The sequence below is a fragment of the Drosophila pseudoobscura genome, chromosome X, assembly GCF_009870125.1.
Source record: "Drosophila pseudoobscura strain MV-25-SWS-2005 chromosome X, UCI_Dpse_MV25, whole genome shotgun sequence".
Taxonomy (NCBI): domain Eukaryota; kingdom Metazoa; phylum Arthropoda; class Insecta; order Diptera; family Drosophilidae; genus Drosophila; species Drosophila pseudoobscura.
The window spans coordinates 14,951,050-14,969,601 of record NC_046683.1 but is presented as its reverse complement, the minus strand read 5'-3'; the positions used below and the strand labels follow the sequence as shown (position 1 = coordinate 14,969,601).

General features: G+C 47.2%; 2 protein-coding genes across 7 annotated transcripts in view; one reads left to right on the top strand and one right to left on the bottom strand.

Annotated features, from left to right (window-relative positions):
• The window catches only part of LOC4815236 (Kv channel-interacting protein 1), a 78,787-nt gene that overhangs the window by 49,419 nt on the left and 10,816 nt on the right, over positions 1 to 18,552 (top strand). For 2 of the 6 annotated variants that reach the window (XR_004470186.1, XM_033383549.1), the window contains exons 3-5: positions 5,087 to 6,122; positions 6,516 to 6,557; positions 15,830 to 16,030. Coding sequence is in view for 5 of the 6 variants with exons in the window: in XM_033383549.1 (XP_033239440.1) it covers positions 5,390 to 6,122; positions 6,516 to 6,557; positions 15,830 to 16,030 (976 nt within the window). In the remaining variant the exon portion in view is untranslated. The remainder of the gene's footprint in view (positions 1 to 5,086; positions 6,123 to 6,515; positions 6,558 to 15,829; positions 16,031 to 18,552) is intronic. The other 4 variants (XM_033383550.1, XM_033383554.1, XM_033383552.1 and 1 more) reach the window with 4 other exon arrangements.
• LOC4814652 (uncharacterized) lies at positions 4,014 to 4,678 on the bottom strand. The gene has a single exon (XM_001354667.4). The coding sequence runs from the start codon at positions 4,521 to 4,523 to the stop codon at positions 4,113 to 4,115; it is 411 nt and encodes a 136-aa protein (XP_001354703.2). The 5' UTR covers positions 4,524 to 4,678; the 3' UTR covers positions 4,014 to 4,112.

The window sequence follows — 18,552 nt, the reverse complement described above, 5'->3', positions numbered from 1 at the left end:
TGTCGGTGTGTGTGTGAGTGTGGGGAGGGGGGAGGTGGTGCCACGGCGATAACCAACCTCATCAGCGCCGCAGCGCCTTCGGCGATTTGTTTTACATTCTGTGGCCTCTCGAGACCGAGGCAGCGACCGACTCTGACTACCCCCCACCCACCCACTGACTGTCTAACGGTACTTGATTGTAAGAGTGCGTGTTTTATCCTCTCCAACTGGCTGTTCCAGCACACAATTTGCAGTCCTTCCATGTCACCAGGCACCAAGCAACCAAAATTGCCCCCAAAACAAAGCGGCGTTGCTTTGCGGCAAGCCCCGGCAAGGCGAGGCACATTCCCATTCGCATTCACAAAATGCCAAAAAAAAGCCGAAAGAGAGCGAAAAACCAAAGCGCATGCAACATTTTTCATCAAATAAATCAAACATGGAAATTTGATTGGTTTCTGCTTTCAGCAGCAGCCGGAGGCACTCGAAAAACCAAAACAGATTCAGGATTCAGGATTCAGGAGCAAAAAGCGCACTTTCCCTATGCCCAGCCGAGTTTTCCTGCAGTTTCCTTTATACTGAAAGAGGAAGCGACAAGGGAGGCAGAGAAAGATCCAATCTCCAAATGAAACAAATGAAACAATTGGATCGACCAGAGGATGCCCACTAACACTAACAGATAGAACAAAACGAGAGGAACTAATCCAAATAAAATGGGAATTCAGTTGAAAATTATTAAGAAATATATGCGAGTTTCTGAAATGAAAGGAGCTTTCGTTAAGCTTGTGAATATCTGCGTAATTTTCCACACTAAAGAGTGGAGGCGGAGGCGGGGGCGGGGGCTTTCGGAGTGTCTGCCAGCAGATGCCATGGATTCAGACCCATCTACGGGTACACGTACCGCTGCCACATCTCCAGATTCGACGACTGCCATTGTCTTCTGGCACTTTTGCCAGCCTCTCGCACACGGAACGCAATTTATTATGCAAAACCAAGATATGTTTGCCCCAGCATGTGTGGGGGGCTGCCAAAGAGAGGAATACATATTTCAGTGTGGAAAATCTGTGCCGCAGAAGCACGAGCAGCCGGTGTGGTCGTCCTTGGTGCAGCATCATCATCATCCCCGCCTCGCCTCGACTCGACTCGACACGAGAGTGGCACTGACCAAAGTGACTCCGCCAAAGTCCATTGTTGCTAGTGTTTGTGTGTGCGTGTGCGTGTGGTCCGGATATTTGTAAAATAATGTCAACAAAAATCCAATTTCCTTTTACCTTCCCGTTTGAATATTGCGCATACTTATAGATACGCTGCTTGGCTCCAGCTGAAGCTCCAGCTACAGCTCCAACCTGAAGCTCAGTCCAGGAAGTGGCGGTGTGGTGCCGCGAGGAGAGCGACAAGGTAGCCTTGGCAAGGCTATCGGGAATGCAGGATGCAGCAAGAGCAGCGTGGGGCTAGCGAAGGCGGAGGAGGTTCAAGTATACTACTGCTGCTGTTGCTGCTCCTGCTGCTGGAAGTGCACTTGACATTTTACTGGGATTTCGTGACGAAGGAGCACCGGAGTAGCAGTGGCGCTGTTACCGCAGCGGGCAATGAAGGGAATGCGGGGGAATAGGGCGGTGGGCGGTGGGTGGTGGGTGGTCGGTGGTTGGCAGAGGAGGAGTGCAGTTGTCGCCTGACTGCACGTTTTCTGCTTGTTTAGTTAAGCGCCTTGCCATACAATGTACGTGCATGCACTGGGAGAAATTTGCTCGTCTGCAATCAATTAGCATCCACTCGTATCTCTGGCTCTTCCTGGGCCATTAATGGCATATGCTCCCCGAACTGGGTGGTGGTTGGGGTTGTCATTCGATTCTCAAACTTTAAGCACACTTGATGTCTGGCTGTGGCAACAGGGTATCTCCCCTGGGTCGATCATTTACCGCGAGCAAACTGCAAAAGTATCGCATCGTATGCATTTGTTTCCATCACCATTTTGTGAGGGCTTGCTTCCGCTGCAGTTTACCTTTGGAGCGGCGTATCCGCTTTCCTTTTTCCGCCACACTTCATCAAAATCATCAAAAGGCTGAGGTAGCAGGCGGAAGCAGGAAAATGCGAAGACGGAGGCAGAGGCAGAGGCAGAGAGAGAGGAAATCAGGAGGAGCATAAAATGAAGCTTGCACACGATTATTGTGTATTGTTATAATAAAGTTCAGCTTCATTTCCTTTACCGTTTCGGCTTTGCCGTTTCCATTTTCATAGCAATCGGTGCCGCAGTCTCAGCCTCAGCTCCAGCTCCAGCCTCACGCTTAAGTGCGTCTACTCGTAAGTATGCGAGTCCTTTTGTCCATGGCCAGCCCCATACCCGGGCTTATACTTGTACTTGTACTTGTGCCCGTGCTTGCACTTAATTTCCCTCTGTTCACATCGTTGATTTTCCTCCCAGCCATCGAAGTGTTTGCCCTGCAATCCAATGCCTGGGCAGGCTTAAGCCAGCCCGAGACTGCCACCTGACCTTCACTTGCGGAACGAAGGAACGAAGGCTCGAAGTGACTGGAATGGAGAGGTAATTGCGTGCTCCTTCTACTTCTACTTCTACTTCGACTGCTACTTCGGGACATTTCCATTCCCTCGATTCGCATGGCGCTCCTCTGTAAATTGTAATTTATTTCAATCTCATTTTAATAGATATTTATGCTTTGTTTTTACATTCGTCGCATTCGTGCGGCGGCGCATTTAACGCTTACATTTCCGACATTTCAATAAATTAAGTTTCTCCCTCGACTACGACGCTGTCATTGTCCTTTCCTTTTTCCCTTATTGCCGCCGCTGCACTCGATCTGTTGACAGTTGGAAATGTGGCCCACACACACATTCGTATTGAGAGCCATTCAGGCACCTCCAGTACTCATGAAATTTAAATACACTGGAATTGGGAGTGCGGTTTCGGGTTGATTTAAGGGTTTTCTGCCATCAAAAGTTGAATTAAAGATCTTAGCTGTGAACCCCTCTTAGGAACCCCTCCCAAAATCTCAAAAATTAGTTAAAGAGCTTAACAAACCGACGACCATGGGGGCACACGGGGGAAAAGTAAACACAGACAGCAAAGTGCACAATTTTTCCCGCGACTTGCATTTAACAAGAAAATCACATTAACTGTTTTTGTTAGTGTTGTTGGTGCAGCCTGTTAGTTTTGTTGCGCGTGCAAACGTCGACAGCAAAATGGGTAAAATGCATAAATCATTCGGTAAACAGGTGCTTCCAAAGAAAGCAGCACCAGCGGCAGCAATTTTCCCAAGTACCGGGACAAATACGAGCACACATCGGCACACACACGCATACATGCATGCATGTGTGTATATATGTGTATGCATGTATGTAGGTCTGTCTTCATCGAAGGATGCAGCCATAAACTGTGCAACTCCTGCCGTTGATGCTTCTGCTGTTGTGCACCTGCATAAGTCTATCAATAAATAATACATTTTTACTTCATTGAATTTGCAAAGGGCAATACGTTCGATAGACTCCAAGCAGGACGGGCCCCGAGCCACGAACCGTGTGCTTCTACTGGTGCTCCTGTTGATCCATTTGCAGTTGCCATCGAACCATAAATGATGCAAATGGCCAAAATCCATCGAAACGGCTGCAAAGCAAGGCATTCCTTTGAAAATAACACTCCCCAAATGGGATTCCTCTCGGTGCGTTTTCATTGTTGCACTTTCGAGCTTAGCTTCTACTGATTTATGCTGCTTAGGTATACCACTTTTTGCACTTTTAGAAATCTATTGAAAAACTGAGTATTCAGAGGTTCCATCAGTGCCATTTCGGGGGGTATTCGTGGCTCAGGCAAGGTAGTTTATAGCACTCGGTCTTTGTGTGAGTGGAAGCTATAATTTTTCCCAGGCGAGGACACGCTTCCATGGAACGAAGCTGCAGTCAAATCAGATCCTCGTTCCTTCCTTCAACATTAGTTAAATTACAAGGGTGGCCCGGTTCGAGGAAAAGATGGAGGGGGAACCATGATTCTTATGGAAGTCTCATTTTCAAGAAAAACACTACTATTGCGGACTTAATTCTGGTTTATTGTCTTTGCTTCGGGGCTAACTTTGGTGGAATTACTTGCTGGAAAGTGTAGGTATGGTGGGGTTCTGTTCTGTTGATTAGTCACAGCCGGGACCGCTGTTATTTTTGGTCTCCATGCAGGGATAGGGTTGGCAGATTTTTTTAGCTGAATTTGGTCCGGCATTAGCGGCCAGGGATGGGCCAGGCTTGGCTGTGCCGACCGAGATTGGTACTCCGGAATTGGTGGTAAGCGATTGCCCAGGTGCGCCTGTAGCCTTTGATATCTGGCCGGTGCTGTAGATGTTGGCCATTCCGCCCCCGGGTCCGCTTATGCCCACGATGAGGATGCCTCCGCCGGGGGCAGTTTGGGGGTGGGGGTGCTGTCCCGATGCCGTGGGCTTCTCAGCGCAGTTGGGGGAGCACTGCTGGCCGGCGATCTCGGGGATGGCGCAGGCCTTGCTCGGGTGCGGGCCAATGTAGAACGGATTGAAGGGCTTGTCGTCCGTCATGGTGTCACGAGTGGCGGCCAACGAGGAACAGGCGTTGAACTAATTTTGAACAAACAAAAGTTAAAAAAAAACAAAAAACCAAAAATGCCGCACAACAAATTTTGAATTTTTTTAATTTTCTGAACTGTTCAGTATAAGGTTAGCCCCGAAACTGACCTACACAGTCGTTCCTACATCTGACAGCAACCAAAAAAACAGTTCAAAGCCTACTCTATGCGGGGAAAATGTTCTCATTCGAGCTATGGGGGTTAGGGGTAGTTTTTATAAGAATTCGTTACAGATTTGGGTGGCTATCGTTCAATCGATCAACAATCTTTATTCGATTAATTTGTGTATTGAAAGTGTAATCTGTTTACGGCTGGGATTACATACAATGGCGGCTTGCACGAGCTTAATAACTCACACACACATCCACACATATGCACACACATACACAGTCTCTAACGCACACTAATACAAAATGCAACGCTGCTGGCATTGAAAGTTCAGAAATTTTGAAGAATAATTTTCTGATGCAGTCGTTTATTGGTATGTTTCTGTCTTTGTTTACTCGCTTCTCGCAGATGCCGAGAGACTCGACGCGGCGCCTCAAGGCCGGCTAACGCTTAACCCCACTCGCCCCAAAACGCCTCAGCCTCAGCCTCAACCTAACCCAGCCAGCTGTAACCATGTGAATGGCCAGAATGCTACAATTAAAACTACTAAACAACTACCAGCCAAAGCAGAGCCCCGTCCACAACTAGAGAGCCGAGCATCACCATCCAGCGCTAGACCCAGAGCTTGAGCCACGCCACAGCCAGAGCCAGAGGGACACAGGGACATACAGAGGGACGGAAGAGCTGCCACAGGACCCACACAACATCGTCATGGCCGGGCCGCAGATACAGCACACCCAACGCCCCAACAGCGCCTACTACACAGGTCTGAATGGGAGCGGTGGTGGAGGCGGAGGTGGAGGAGGAGGTGGAGCCAGTGCCTCGGGGATGGCCAGCAGTGCCTCGCACACGGGCCTGCACGCCCTGCGCCAGGTGACCAACGAAACGGAGCTCATCTATCGGGGCAGTCACAGCAATGGCACCGTCAACGAGCTGCCCTCGACAGCCGCACATCATCAGCTGCTCGCGGGCCGCATCCCCCAGCAGCAACAACAGCAGCAGCAGCAGCAGCAGTATCCGCATCAGCATCATCATCAGCATCAACAGCCCCATCACCAGCAGCAGCATCAACAGCAAGTCAGCAGCATAGCCGGGACCGGATCAAGTGCCACGGACGCCCTTATTGGCACCATTGCCACAAGTGCCGGTGGCGGATGCGGAAGTGGTGGCGGTGGCAGCACCAGCACAGCGATGACAGCACTCGGTCACCTGAAGAAGTCGAATACACAGCGCAGCATCGAGATAATTGTGGATGCCACCCAGTGTGGCAAGGAGGTGGGCGCCACAGCGACACCGCTGGACCCCGACGATGTGGAGCAGGGTGGCGGTGGCCAGGAGTCGTCCTCCTCGCTGCGCAAGTCGTCGCGCCATCGCCACCGGCCGCTCCATCGGCGGCTGATCAGCTATCTGCGCAACCTCTTCCAAGGCAGCACCACGCAAACTGGTAAGCGCTAGGAGACCACACAGACTCAGTCCTCTCTAACCTGTCCAGTCTGTCTGTCTGTCTGTGTCCAGAGCAAGGAGGTTCCCTCCAGCAAAGGCTGCTGGCTCTCGCAAGAGTTACTTTACAGATTCACCACAGATTCAAAAGCAAGGCTTGCAATTATAAGCAAGCTTGCTTTCTCTGTGGCAAAGTGCACTTAAACAGCAGTTGATCACTGACTTAGGAGCAGTGAAGCATGGTCACTCGGTTGGAGAAAAGGGCTGTGACCACAGGCATTTATCCTCTGCCTTATTCCCCCTAATTTGTTTTATCCAGTTTATCCCCTTGATTTATCTGTATATTATATACGAGTACTATACATATATTTTTCTTTTCGATTTTTATTTTGTGTAGCGATGGCAACTCTTGTGCTGGCCTGGCACTGCCTCTCCAAGCGTAAGCGTTAACCCCCGTTTGTGAGTTCTCTCCTAACCGCTTGCAACCGCTTGTTCTGCTCTTTGCCACGGCTAACCCCATGCCAGTTCATACTAACCGCCGCTTTGAGTTTTGGGCCAATTCATGGCCATGAATCTGCCAGCAGGGACATTTTTTTGTACGAATTTTGGCTGGGGCCTGCTGGGGCGCGTACGGAAAAACGCTAGTAAAACGCGCTTGTGGTTTCGCGGCGGTTTTTGTCGCTTCATTCAATTTATGCATGCGAAAATGTATGCCAGCAGCCTTGAACGAGTCATTTACGAGTATTGAATAGCCATTGTGGGTGCACATATTTATGCAGTGGCATTTAAAAACGTAGCAAAGAAAATCCTTCCATCCCTCCATCCCTCCATCCTTCCAGGGCATCTAAACGGTCGCTATCCAGGGTCGCTATCAAATTAATTTTATTTCGTTTGAGCTGAGGAACTTCCAAAGCCTTCACTTTACCCTTTCATGTATGTATTTGCTGGCACTTGCATGATTAATTATGGAAATGGATGGACCCACCTCCTCTCAGACTCTACGTCAAGATTGCATTGATTTTTTTACGGCTCAACTATTTGAATCTTCATAACTCCATGCCCACACACCCTCCTTTCTCACTCGGTCCCTTTATTCCTTTTTAAGAAGCACCAAGTTCATTCAGGCCCCCGAGTTGTGTCCTTCATGCTGATTCTTTTGTCAATTTGTTCTTCATCATCTGCGTCTCGTTCTTGGCTCGATTCAGTTTTGTTTTTGTGTGTGCTCCGTGCTAGCTCCGTGCAGTTCCGTTCGGTGGTAGCCACCTACATCCTCCGGTGTTCTCCCCCTTTGAGCATTTTGCAAAATGATGAGCTCAACATAAAAGTTGCATGGCCCATCCTGTAAATTGAATGCAGAGGAAGCCAGAGAGGAAATCGATATGGAACACAATACGAGTATAATATTTGTTTGCAAGAGCTTCAAACTGAGCTGCTCCCCAATGTCGGTGGGGTTGGCGGGGTCAAGGGGTGTTAGATGCAGGGGCATGGCCATGCTGGCCATGTTGGCCATGTTGGCCTTGGAAAAGTGTTGACAATGACAGTTGGGAAGAGAGCCGGCAATGGAAATCGAAACTCTATTCTCCGGTACAATTGGACAAACAGAACTTTCGCATTCCTCTCTACCACACTTGACTCAAACTCTGGCCTGCCTGTGCCCCGGTGCCCCTGCTGCGCCTGCTGCTTCCCGCTCAACAGTTCATCTCGCGGCAGATCGCGGGGAAAAGCTCTTTTTTAGCTCTCGAAATGAGCGACGGATTTGCAGCTTGGTTGGCCAGCGAGGAGAAGCGGCGTAAAAGTTTTATTGAAAAAGTTTGATGAATGACAAGTTGGCTTCCTCCAAAAACCGCCTCCCCCCCCCCACAACCCCCTAGATCGTACCCCTTACCAGCACCGCCATCCGACTCTCTATCCAACTGAAAAGGCGCGGGCTTATGTTATCAAATGACACGCCATTTAAATTTTGTTTGTGGATTTCAACTTTAATTGAGTTTAAAACTCATTCACAAATTAAATCTAAATACGTTTTTTGTGCGGTGGCCCCATATGCGGTGGGGGCGATAATTAATTTCGCTCGCGCTAAGTGGTGCACTGGGGACAGAATTTAGTTCTCAAAGCTGTTTGCACTATAATCAAATGCTGTTCAAACTTTGCTCCATTTTGCCACTACCAGTTTTCCTTTTCCTCGCCTCCTACTTAAGCCTACTGCAGAGTGTTTGAAATTTTTGAATTTTTTCCTACCATTTGTCAAGCTTAATTCCCTCGCTTTGCAACATTAATTGCTTTTAGGTTCGTTGCTTATTTATATTCTCAATTTATAAATATTTCTAGCCATTTATCAATAGCAATTCCTTCGCCTGCAACACTAATTGATCTTAAGTGTCTAGTTTTTCACAGTTTGATTTAGTTTCTCTTGGTTTCCTTTGCCTCTCCACACTAGAGGCCCAAAGTCAAGGACGACGAGAATACTCAGTCAGCCTTGGCCGCGACAGGCATTTCAATTAATTACCCAGAAGGGTGGTGGCTCAGTGCTGGGGGCTCAGGGGTGATCAGGGGTGCCACTGCGGAACAGAACAGAACATCCCGGCAAAGCTGGGAAAAAAGCTAAAAATATACAGACATATAAACGATGGAAGGGGGAAGAGGGAAGCAGGAAAGAGCAGAGCTGCAAACAAGCAAAGAATTTGCGGCAGGGCACCAGGGCCTGCAGAGTAGTCTCCGGTAGTCTGGTACCTAGATACCCTGTAAGTGTTTGTGGACCATCAGCCCTGGCCCAGTCGTATACCCTTCGAAACCAATTAGTAGAGGGTATTCGGAGTACAAAAAGATAATAAAAACAAAAATGATGTGTACATATATAAGATGAAAATAAATTGGAGCCGCTGCTCGTTTTGGCTTTGGTAATTGGCTTACTCTGTAGCCTGTACTCTATATATGTACATGTATAGTATATGTATGTATGTGGGACCTTCCCACCGTCCCACCCAGCAGCTCACTACGCCCTCTCGCTTCATCGCCCCCTCAATGTTTGCTCGCTGTTGTTTTTTCCATTTTTCTTCAATGCCGTTGGCTGCACTTTATTGTCCTGTCCTTTGCCATTGCTGCTCTGTCTCCGTTTCCATCTCTGTCACCCTCTTCTCTCGCTGCCTGTATCTGTCCTTTAGGGCAGCTCAATCAGCGTATTCATTTTCCTTTGGGCTGCTTCTTCTTTGGGCTCTTCTTTGGAACTGCGTCGTCGTCTTGTTTGCGTTTCCCCGCTACCCGCTCCCCGTTCGCCGCGGTCCTTTCTGGCCCTTAATGCACTTCATAATTTCTTCATTATGCCACGCCCACACTTGGCTGGACCCGGCTTGAGAAGGTAATTGAATTCGTTGTCTGCATTTTGTGGTCGCTCCATTTTGTGCACTTGATGGTCTCATTTTGCTCTTTGCCCCTGCCGCTAGGGGCAGTAGGGCTACTGCCCTTGCCTTCGCTTTCAGATTCGTTCAGTATTTTTGGTCCGGCTCTGGCTCTGGCTTTAATTATAATTTCATTATTTGTTGTTTGTTCGCAGTCGCTGCTGCTGCTTATTGCACATAATTTTTAATGGCGACCGCGATGTTTTAAGTGCAGCAAGTCCTTTGAGACCAGCTTACCCATTGCTCCGCAGACATCATCTCTACTGCCCAGCCGGCCTCTCGCGTTCTGCTGCTCTCCCGCTCTGCCACTCTTTGTTTGACTGTCTCTTGTTACTCGCTTCTTGGCACACTTTCGCGCCTTTCACAGGCATTCAAGCGAAAGCAGCGACTCCGGCACAACGGTGTCAGGACACGAGGCACTGCGACAGTCTCCACAGTGTGTTTCATACCCTGTAAATGAATTCAATCCCAGCCTTTCATGCCGTATAATGCCCTTATAAGTAGGCAACGAGTTTTTGTGTAGCAAGCAGTGGACACTGCAAGTGGTGCAAGCAGTCTGAGCTGTGTCTGCAAGGGACGACAGTTGTGGACTGCAAGCAGTCATGCTTCGAAGGTGCAAAATTTCACATACAGGGCATCGATTGTTCGACTCGTGTAGCAGAGTCTACGAGTATGCACATGCCTGTGCATATGCCTTTAAGTGTCAGGGCCTGCCACATTTTAATTTATTTAAGCGCATTCGGTGCGGATCGTAAATGAGTTAAGTGCATTTCGGCTCTCACATTATCTTCCTTTAGCCAAACCTTCGCCGACCTTACGCTGCTCTCCCACAGCTCTGCTCTGCTTTGTCTTTTCTTTTTATCTATACAAGTGCAGGAGCTGGAGCTGGGACCTGCCTCACTCGTTTCGTCGCCACCAATTTGTTGGCCATTGTCTGAGGCAGCAACGGCAACTGAAATCCAACAATCGCGACCGCAAAAATGCGCAATAAAACAAAGCAAAGCAAACGCAGGGGCAGAGGCAGAGGCAGAGGCAACAACTGCAGCCCCAGCAGCAGCCGAAAAAGTTTTTTCATTAACCCCTTTGGCGGCGACCCCTCACCGTCACTAACCCCATTTCATTCCCCCTCAGACTCCCACATACTGCAACAATGTGATGAGAAACATGGCACAAAGTTGCACTTCTTTCATTTTTCCTTACACAAATGTTGCACACACGCCGCACGCCACACACCGCACACCCGACATGTGTCCATGTGTGTGTGTGTGGCATGGAGCCAGAGCTGCAAAGGAGGAAAAAATTATACGAAATTAAATGAGATAAGTGTCGGAGCATTGTCTGCATGGCAAACTTGCAGTCCAACTTTTTATACTCGTTTCTCGTTTTCCCCTTCGCCCCCCTTTTTTTCTTTTTCTTTTTATATTTTTGTTGCTTTCCATGTGTGGATAAATCTGTTTTTAGTGGGATTTCAGCTTAAGATTGAAGCGTGGCACAGAAAAAAAGGATTGTAGGAGAGGCAGGAGAAGAGCGCAACAAAAATTCTTAATTCGTTAAACTACAATATTTTCAAAGCTTAGTGCGGGAAATTAAATTCGAATGGAATGTTGCATGGATTAAAAGAGGGAGGGGGAGGCGTCAACTGATGGATAATATATTATCCGAAATCCCTTTGTGGCAAACCAAAGCAAATATGCATAAATATATTGATAACTCTGGGAGACGTTTGGGCAGCAGAAGAGAAAAACTAATTGAAAATACCTCTTTTAAATCAGTGTAAGTCAAACAAAGAAAATTGAGATAAATCTGAGAAAAATGTGATGAAAGGAAACTCGATATACGAGCAGATTGAAAGTTCATAAAGGAAATCATTTTGCCTGTGAGAATTATTTGCATGCAAAATTGTGTTTGAATAAATGAATAATATATTAGTTTGAAATAAATTGGGATACATCAAAGAAAAAAGGTGACGATGAGTAGCTGCTTGGACTGAAATTGATTGAAAACACCAGGAGTGTATACCATCCCAGACGCGCCTGGTCCTAGAAAAGGATAAGAAATACAATCCGTACAGGTGTCAGTTTCCGAATGGCTGTAAGCTCTTCAGATCCAATCTTTTAGTTTCACGTAGCTGTTGAACAGAAAAAGTTTTCTTTTTTGGGATGGATCCTGTGAATCAATATTGACCTTAATACTGCCATAACCAGCATAAAGTTAGACTCTTGAGCAGCGCCAGTCCAGCATGCGATGTTGACTTGAGCATCTCGCTTTATTTGCGGGCTTCCCTGATCAAAAAGAGGTAACAGATAAAAAGGAAAGCTGTTAAGGCTGAATGCCTTTCTCCGTGTGTGCTTGTGTGTGTGTCTGTGTTGGATCTGCGAATGCCTCGACTGAGTGAGCATCTTCAAAGGCATGTCAGCTACACCCCAATCCTGTCGTCCCCCCGAGCATCATATATATTTTTTATTAATTTGCACTTTTATAGTAAACAAAAGATTTGAGTTCGGGCGTAAAGCGAGGTAAACATTTGGAAAAACTGCAGTCACTGGCACTTATCGACATGCCGCACACTTGAAACTGAACGAAAGCAAATATTTTTACTGCCTCTTCCACTGCCACTGCCGCTGCTGCTTTTTCTTCTGCAGTGGTAAAAAAAACACAAACAAGAACCCATTCCCAGTCAGACCTAATAAAATCCAATGTCACTCCCCCAAAAGGTGGGTTGTTGGAGGAGTCTGTTGCGGTTTTTCTTTCCCTGTGTGTGTGTGTGTGTGTGTGTGAGGTGCAGCATGCAAAAATATTTGCACTTGACTGGCGGTTCTGCTGCTGGCACTGCTGGCGCTGCTGTTGCTGTTGCTGTTGCAGCGGAAACGGAAACATGACACCTGCGCAGCCACACACACCCACACACACATACACATTGAAAGCAGAGACGGAGACAGAGAAAGGGAGAGGGATGACGAAGAGCACTGCAGCCAACGTTGGCCAAACAAACACCAACCGAGCCGAGATAAACAGGAACTTATTATGCGAGCTCATGCAATGCGGGGTGAGGCGCGCGGTCAGGGGGTGGCGGATTGATGGCGGAGGGTGGGAAGTGGGCAGGGCGCCGGCATACCAATTGTAACTGCATCTGTGGTTCCGTGTGTTTTGTGCTTTATCTGAACTTGCACTGGCAACAATGGCAATCCGAGAATGCCTCTGCTCTGGTGGCCCTTCACCCGCTGCTCGCACCGCCACGCCCAGCCCCACTCACCGCAAAATGCCATTCCACTGCCATCCTGTTGTTTATTGTTATGTTTGCCAATTGCCAGATCAGATCCGAGCCGACCGCACCCCACTGCACCCGACCCGGCCTAGCTCTGAGCCTCGCCGCAACAGCAAACTAAATGAGGCATGGCCGTTCGCACCTTAACCTCAGCAGGTGGCCACCAGCATGAGCATCTACTTTAGATCCAAGATCGGTTCATCCGAGCAGCATGGCATTATTCGACTATAAGGGTCGTGATATGTATGTTAATAAAGTAGAAGACTGGATTTAAAACATTTCAAATATTCGTATGTATTAATTTATATTTTGAAACATTCGATTATGGCTGTTTAGCAGAGAACTGTTCAAAATGTGCCTGCAATCAACGATAAAAAAGTAAATTAAAATATTCAGAAATTAGGTGTAAATACATTTACGTACGTAAATCTTTCAATGCACAAAAAATCTGATCAGTTCAGAATTCATGACTACCTATGCATATGCACTGCTTGCATGCGCAGACACACACCACTGTGAAAGCAGTTGAAAAAAAGTAATGCCTACATTTGGGCAATCATGACCACCTATGCATATGCACTGCTTGCATGCGCAGACACACACCACTGTGAAAGCAGTTTAAAAAAAAGTAATGCCTGCATTTGGGGGCAGCTGGCAGCTGTCGCGGCCCGAACAACGGCAACTTTGTTTGTGACACAAATAATTTAGACATTTAGGGGAATATTTTGTTTGCTCTTGACATTGCCTCTGCCAGAGGCAGCAGCAGCTGATAATAAAGCGCCAAAACAGAAAAAAAAACACACACACACTTTTGGCCAAGGTGGAAATGGTCACAGGGCAAGGGGAACCCCAAAATGGGAGCAGAAAAATGTAAGGAAACTTTTGGTAAATTAAAGCCAAACAAAACCGAAAAAAGTGCCAACTGCACATGAATATATATTAGAACTAATGCAATTCGTCAACATTGTGCTGACAATGTTCAAAAGATGCCAGAGACATAAAATTCAGACCCGAAACCGCCACTCACACACACAAAACGGCGACTGCGGGTAAAACTGAAGAATGCGAATGCAAATCCACTCGAGTGTAACGAGAAGAAATATGAAAATGGGAAGAAATACCCAAATGGAAACAATAAACAGACAAAGTGTGTGTCGGAGAGAAATATAAGGACAGGGCAATGGAAAGCTGAAAGGAGCGAGAGTGTAAGTAGAGAGAAAATGGACAGGAAGATAAGAAATCTGCTTAGCCAGAGGCAAACGGGAGGGGATTTCCCACGAAAGAGCAAATTAGGTTGAAGAAACTTATCTTAATGAAGTGGGAAGATAAGAGAGAAAGTATACGGATACCAACTAAATTAGTTTTCAGACCCATTTCTGATCTTAATTGTATTTAATTAGCGATTGTTTTGGTTTTTCTCTATTGTGATTATTGTAATTCTCTATTTATGCGCTTCCACTTTGAACTAAATTCCTCTGGGGTTTTCCTTTGCGGAGGTATTAGGCTAAAATTCTTTCGGTACGAAAACACAATAAAAGAAATTAAAATGAAAATGTATGGTTGCGGGCTGTGGCTCCTCTTGTAGGTTCCCTTTTGGTATTTAGTTCTCCACTTTCGCCTAAAATGAAATTGCATAAGCAAGAGTGCTTTTCCATGTGTGCTGAGCGGGCGTGTACGTGTGTCCTTGTGCCTTGTGTGTGGCATAAGCCGGCAAGCAAATTAAAATCTAACGCCAAAGGCAACGACAATTGCAGTCCATCTCTACCCTAGTGCCCTCCTCACTTATTTGTCCCTCTCCACTCTTTATATCTCTTTCTAACTCTGTAGTTATCTCCCTCTCTTTCCAACTTTCCCACTGTTCTTGATTTTTGCCTTTTGGTATAGTAAAATGGGCATTGGCGCGAGAACAATGCTGCTCTCGTAAACCACCTCTCCTCAGTCCATAATTCTCACCAAAGCCCCCTATCCTCTCTCTCTCTCTCTCTCTCTCTCTCTCTCTCTCTCTTTTGTTGTCTTCCTGTGTGTTCCCTGTCGCCGCTCGCATATTTTCATGCATTTTTAAGCAGCCATTTGTCAAGCGCGTGAACCCCGTTTGTCGCTTACCAAAAAGCGCTCTCTGTTGCCGGCTGCATTTCCCTGTCCCAACGTGTCCGTGAATCTGTGTGAGTAGGTAAGCGCTTCTGGGTGTGTGTTTCTGTGTGGGTGCGTGTGTGCCTGTGTGAGGGTAAAACTTTTAATTAACTAAAATTGAGGCGCCTCAGCTACAAAGAACTTTTTTTCTCGCCTTTGAAAGAAACCGACGCAGGGCAGAGGCCCAAAAAGAAAAGTCAAGCATCATTTACCTTTTTTGGGGATACCACCTCAACCCCCACAACCACAGCGGGACGAGAACCACCCGCACGCCCCTTCACTCCCTAAAGGCCCTCGTTAACCACGAAACTCGAACAAAGAGGCGCAAACTTTCGACAGGCAAAGTACTACAAGGTACTTAAGGCAACTGGCAAGTCAATTCAACACATCGGCACATCGGCACATCGGCACATCGAGCGGCTCAACAGATCAAAATCGCGTGTGTCGTGGTGGCACGGTGGTCGGAAAGTGGCAGTTACTGGGTTCGAGGGCAGTGTGGGTAGCCTGTGGGGCGGGTGCAGAAAGCAGAATTAACTGGAACAAGCCCAAAAGGCAAACGACGAAAGTATATTTATTCTGGCCCTTTATGTGGATTCACCCTGGACCAGAAAGATGGTTTTGTGTGAAACTAAGTTTAAAGATTAAAAGTGTATGGACTGTGGGAGTGTTCTCATTGAACTCGCACTTTCTTAAAGAGTGTAGGCCTCAAAGCAACCAGAGTTTACTCTGGAGAGTACTCTTCATACTGAAAGCAAAGATCAGCAAGAATACTTGTAAAAACCATAGCTACGATCCTCATTATTTAGATGCAACATTAAGCTTTCTATGATAATTGCAGTCTTAACTTTTTCCAATGTGCGCATTTGCCTCTTTGTCAAAGGACTCTCTGACCAACTTCTGTCTGTATCCCTTTAATTGCAGATTCGGAACTAGAGGAATTCGAGACGCCAGCACGCTACAGACCGGACTCGCTGAGCGCCCTGAGTCGGGCGACCCGCTTCACGGAGGACGAGATCAAACGAATTTATCGCGGCTTTAAGGCTGAGTGCCCCACGGGCGTCGTCAAGGAGGACACCTTCAAAGTGATCTACTCTCAGTTTTTTCCACAGGGAGGTTCGTGCGGTACAGTATACTTTGTTTCGTTACTGTTTCTGACTTGAACTAATGACTGCCTAAAGCCTGCCAAGTTTCAAACGTTGTTCTTAGCCACATATGAATGCTCACTCACCTTGTCCTAGCGTAAATTATCAGTTCATTCTCTGTCCTAGTTAGATTTCATAGTTAGTTCTAGTACACCTTCTTCACTTCCGTTTCCTCTTCATCGTTCCACGAGTGCTTCTTCTCAGCACCCCATTTATTCCTTTTGCCCCACCTCGCAGGATCCCAGGCCATATATTCTCTCCCATCCATTCACATTTTCCTGGCAAATGTTCCTTCGACTCCACTCCAGTCCACACAGGTTCCAATTAAAACAATCAAATATCCGTTCAGTGAATTCCATACGTTCCATTTTTACCAATCGATTCGGAATGGCACTGCAGTTGTTATCCTTCCACCTGGCGCTCCATTCCATAAGTTTCACTTAGCCTTAATCGGTTTTGGAATCATTGAACCGGTACGCACTTTGAGGGAGGAGTGCATTCACATGAAAATGAAATTTGTGTTCCCTTTGCCTTAGTTATGATTAGCAAAAGAGCTCCAAAACAAAGGCCAATTGGCTGGAGACCCCATTCCCACCTCCGGACCTCCGCTGCTCCCCTGTGTATCCTGTCCCTGTGTTGCTCTTCGAGCTGGCCAAAAGTCAACTCAAGGCAAATGCCATTGATAAAAATGTATGGCCCTTGGGCAGACGGCGGTGGCCCCAAAGAGTTGCTGCAGATGATCATAGCGAGAGTGATGATGATGATGATACGTAGGAGGAGGAGGAGGAGAAGGAGGAGAAGGAGGATGCTGGTTATACGTGTATACAGAAAGGCAAAGAGGCGACTCTTTGTTTGGACGGCTGCCCTGGCCTGGCCTGGCCTGTCCTGGCCTGGCCCTTGGCTTGAAAAAATATGAAATGCAGAAAGCAAATTAGCAAAAAAGCATAAAAAGCAAAATCATGTTTCACAAGTCGCGGTCTGCTGCGGGACAGGAGGGAAGGGGAAATGGCCAGCAAGGAGAGAAATGGGTAAGGGGAAAGGGGCAAGGGCCAAGGGGAGTGTTAACCAAGCCACCCACTTGACCTCGTTTGCACAACAAGTGAATTTTTACCATATTTTTTTCGTTTCCCCTCAGCACAATTTACATTTACAACTGCAAAGGCGGTGCTACCGGTGGTAGATGCTAGACGGCAGCCGTGGGTGGAAGTTGAGGATGATGATGAGACCGGGCGAAAGAGTCGAAATTCCTTTGCCTTTGCCGGCCAGTAACTAACTGAATTGCTGATACATTACCGCGCGAAGGGGGTACAGTGCGGCACGGAACTCTTTAATTAGCCTGGACAGTGCTTCGGGATGTAACGAGTATCAATCAGATGGAAGAGAGAGATGTATAAAAGATGCAAAAATTACAAAGGAAGAGTTAAAGGAGCACATTGATAGCTGATTAACTTTCAAGTTATCCGAAGAATAGTCTCTCCAGTTCGATTAAATGACCATATCGATTTCATTGAAAATTCGTAGAAGCCACGGCACCTTGCAGCTGCCTTATACATATGCCTGCCACGCACTGCACATCGTCTATAATTTCGGACTGATTCTTTTGAGAATGCTTCAAATTGCTGGGAGAATTCATTCCCACCTCGAGTGCATGGCCACGTGACGAGGACGACCAGCATAAATCCTATTTATGCCACATTTGTACTGCTCAGCCCCGCCCCCGCTCCAGGCAGTGCAGAAGTAGACAAGTTATTGCTACACATGTTTGGGGCACTGAATTATTATAATAAACCTATTTTGACTGCCACAACAAGGGCGGGAAGAGGAGTCAGAGCCGAAGCCAGATATGTGGGGCACAGAAGGGGAACGCCTGAGGGACGATGGGTGGAGGGGAGAGTATGCTTTCCATCGACAGCCGGAAACAGAAATAAGAAATTCCAAGTAAACATGAGACTAACGTCCTTCCCGTCCTCTGCTCCGCCTTCGCTCCTCTTCTTTTTCGGCACACCCTCTTCATGGCCGGCCCCCCGCTGATTATTCTTATTCTTCATCATGTCTGGCCGTTATCTGATGAAAAATAAATAATGAAATCATTTTTTATTTTGATAAGCTGCTTTACCCACGCATCCCCCTCATCCCCATCACACACACACACGCTGCCAGATCCTAATACGAGTTGGCAGCCCCAACGAAGGCGAACCAGAAGCAAAAAAGAAACAAAAAAAAGCATCATCAAAGTTGGTGATTTATCACTTTTGGCCCCTGCTCCAGCTCCAGCTGCAGCTCCAGGTCCAGCTCCGTCTTCATCCCTCAGCCAGACTGTTTCTCTAAGGCTTTCTCTCCCCCGCGTTTTGTCGCTTTTTGTTTTTTGCAAGACTCGCGTTCCGCTCCTTTTTGGCAAATTTCTGCGCAAATTTTATAACAATTTTTACATGGCACATTTGCAGTCATTTTTGATTTGTTCGCGAACGAGCGCCAGAAACAAAATTCGGGACGCGGACGGAG

What these genes read in the sequence shown, in the direction of transcription:
- LOC4814652 (XM_001354667.4), bottom strand. Translation starts at nt 4,523, where the DNA reads ATGACGGACGACAAGCCCTTCAATCCGTTCTACATTGGCCCGCACCCG.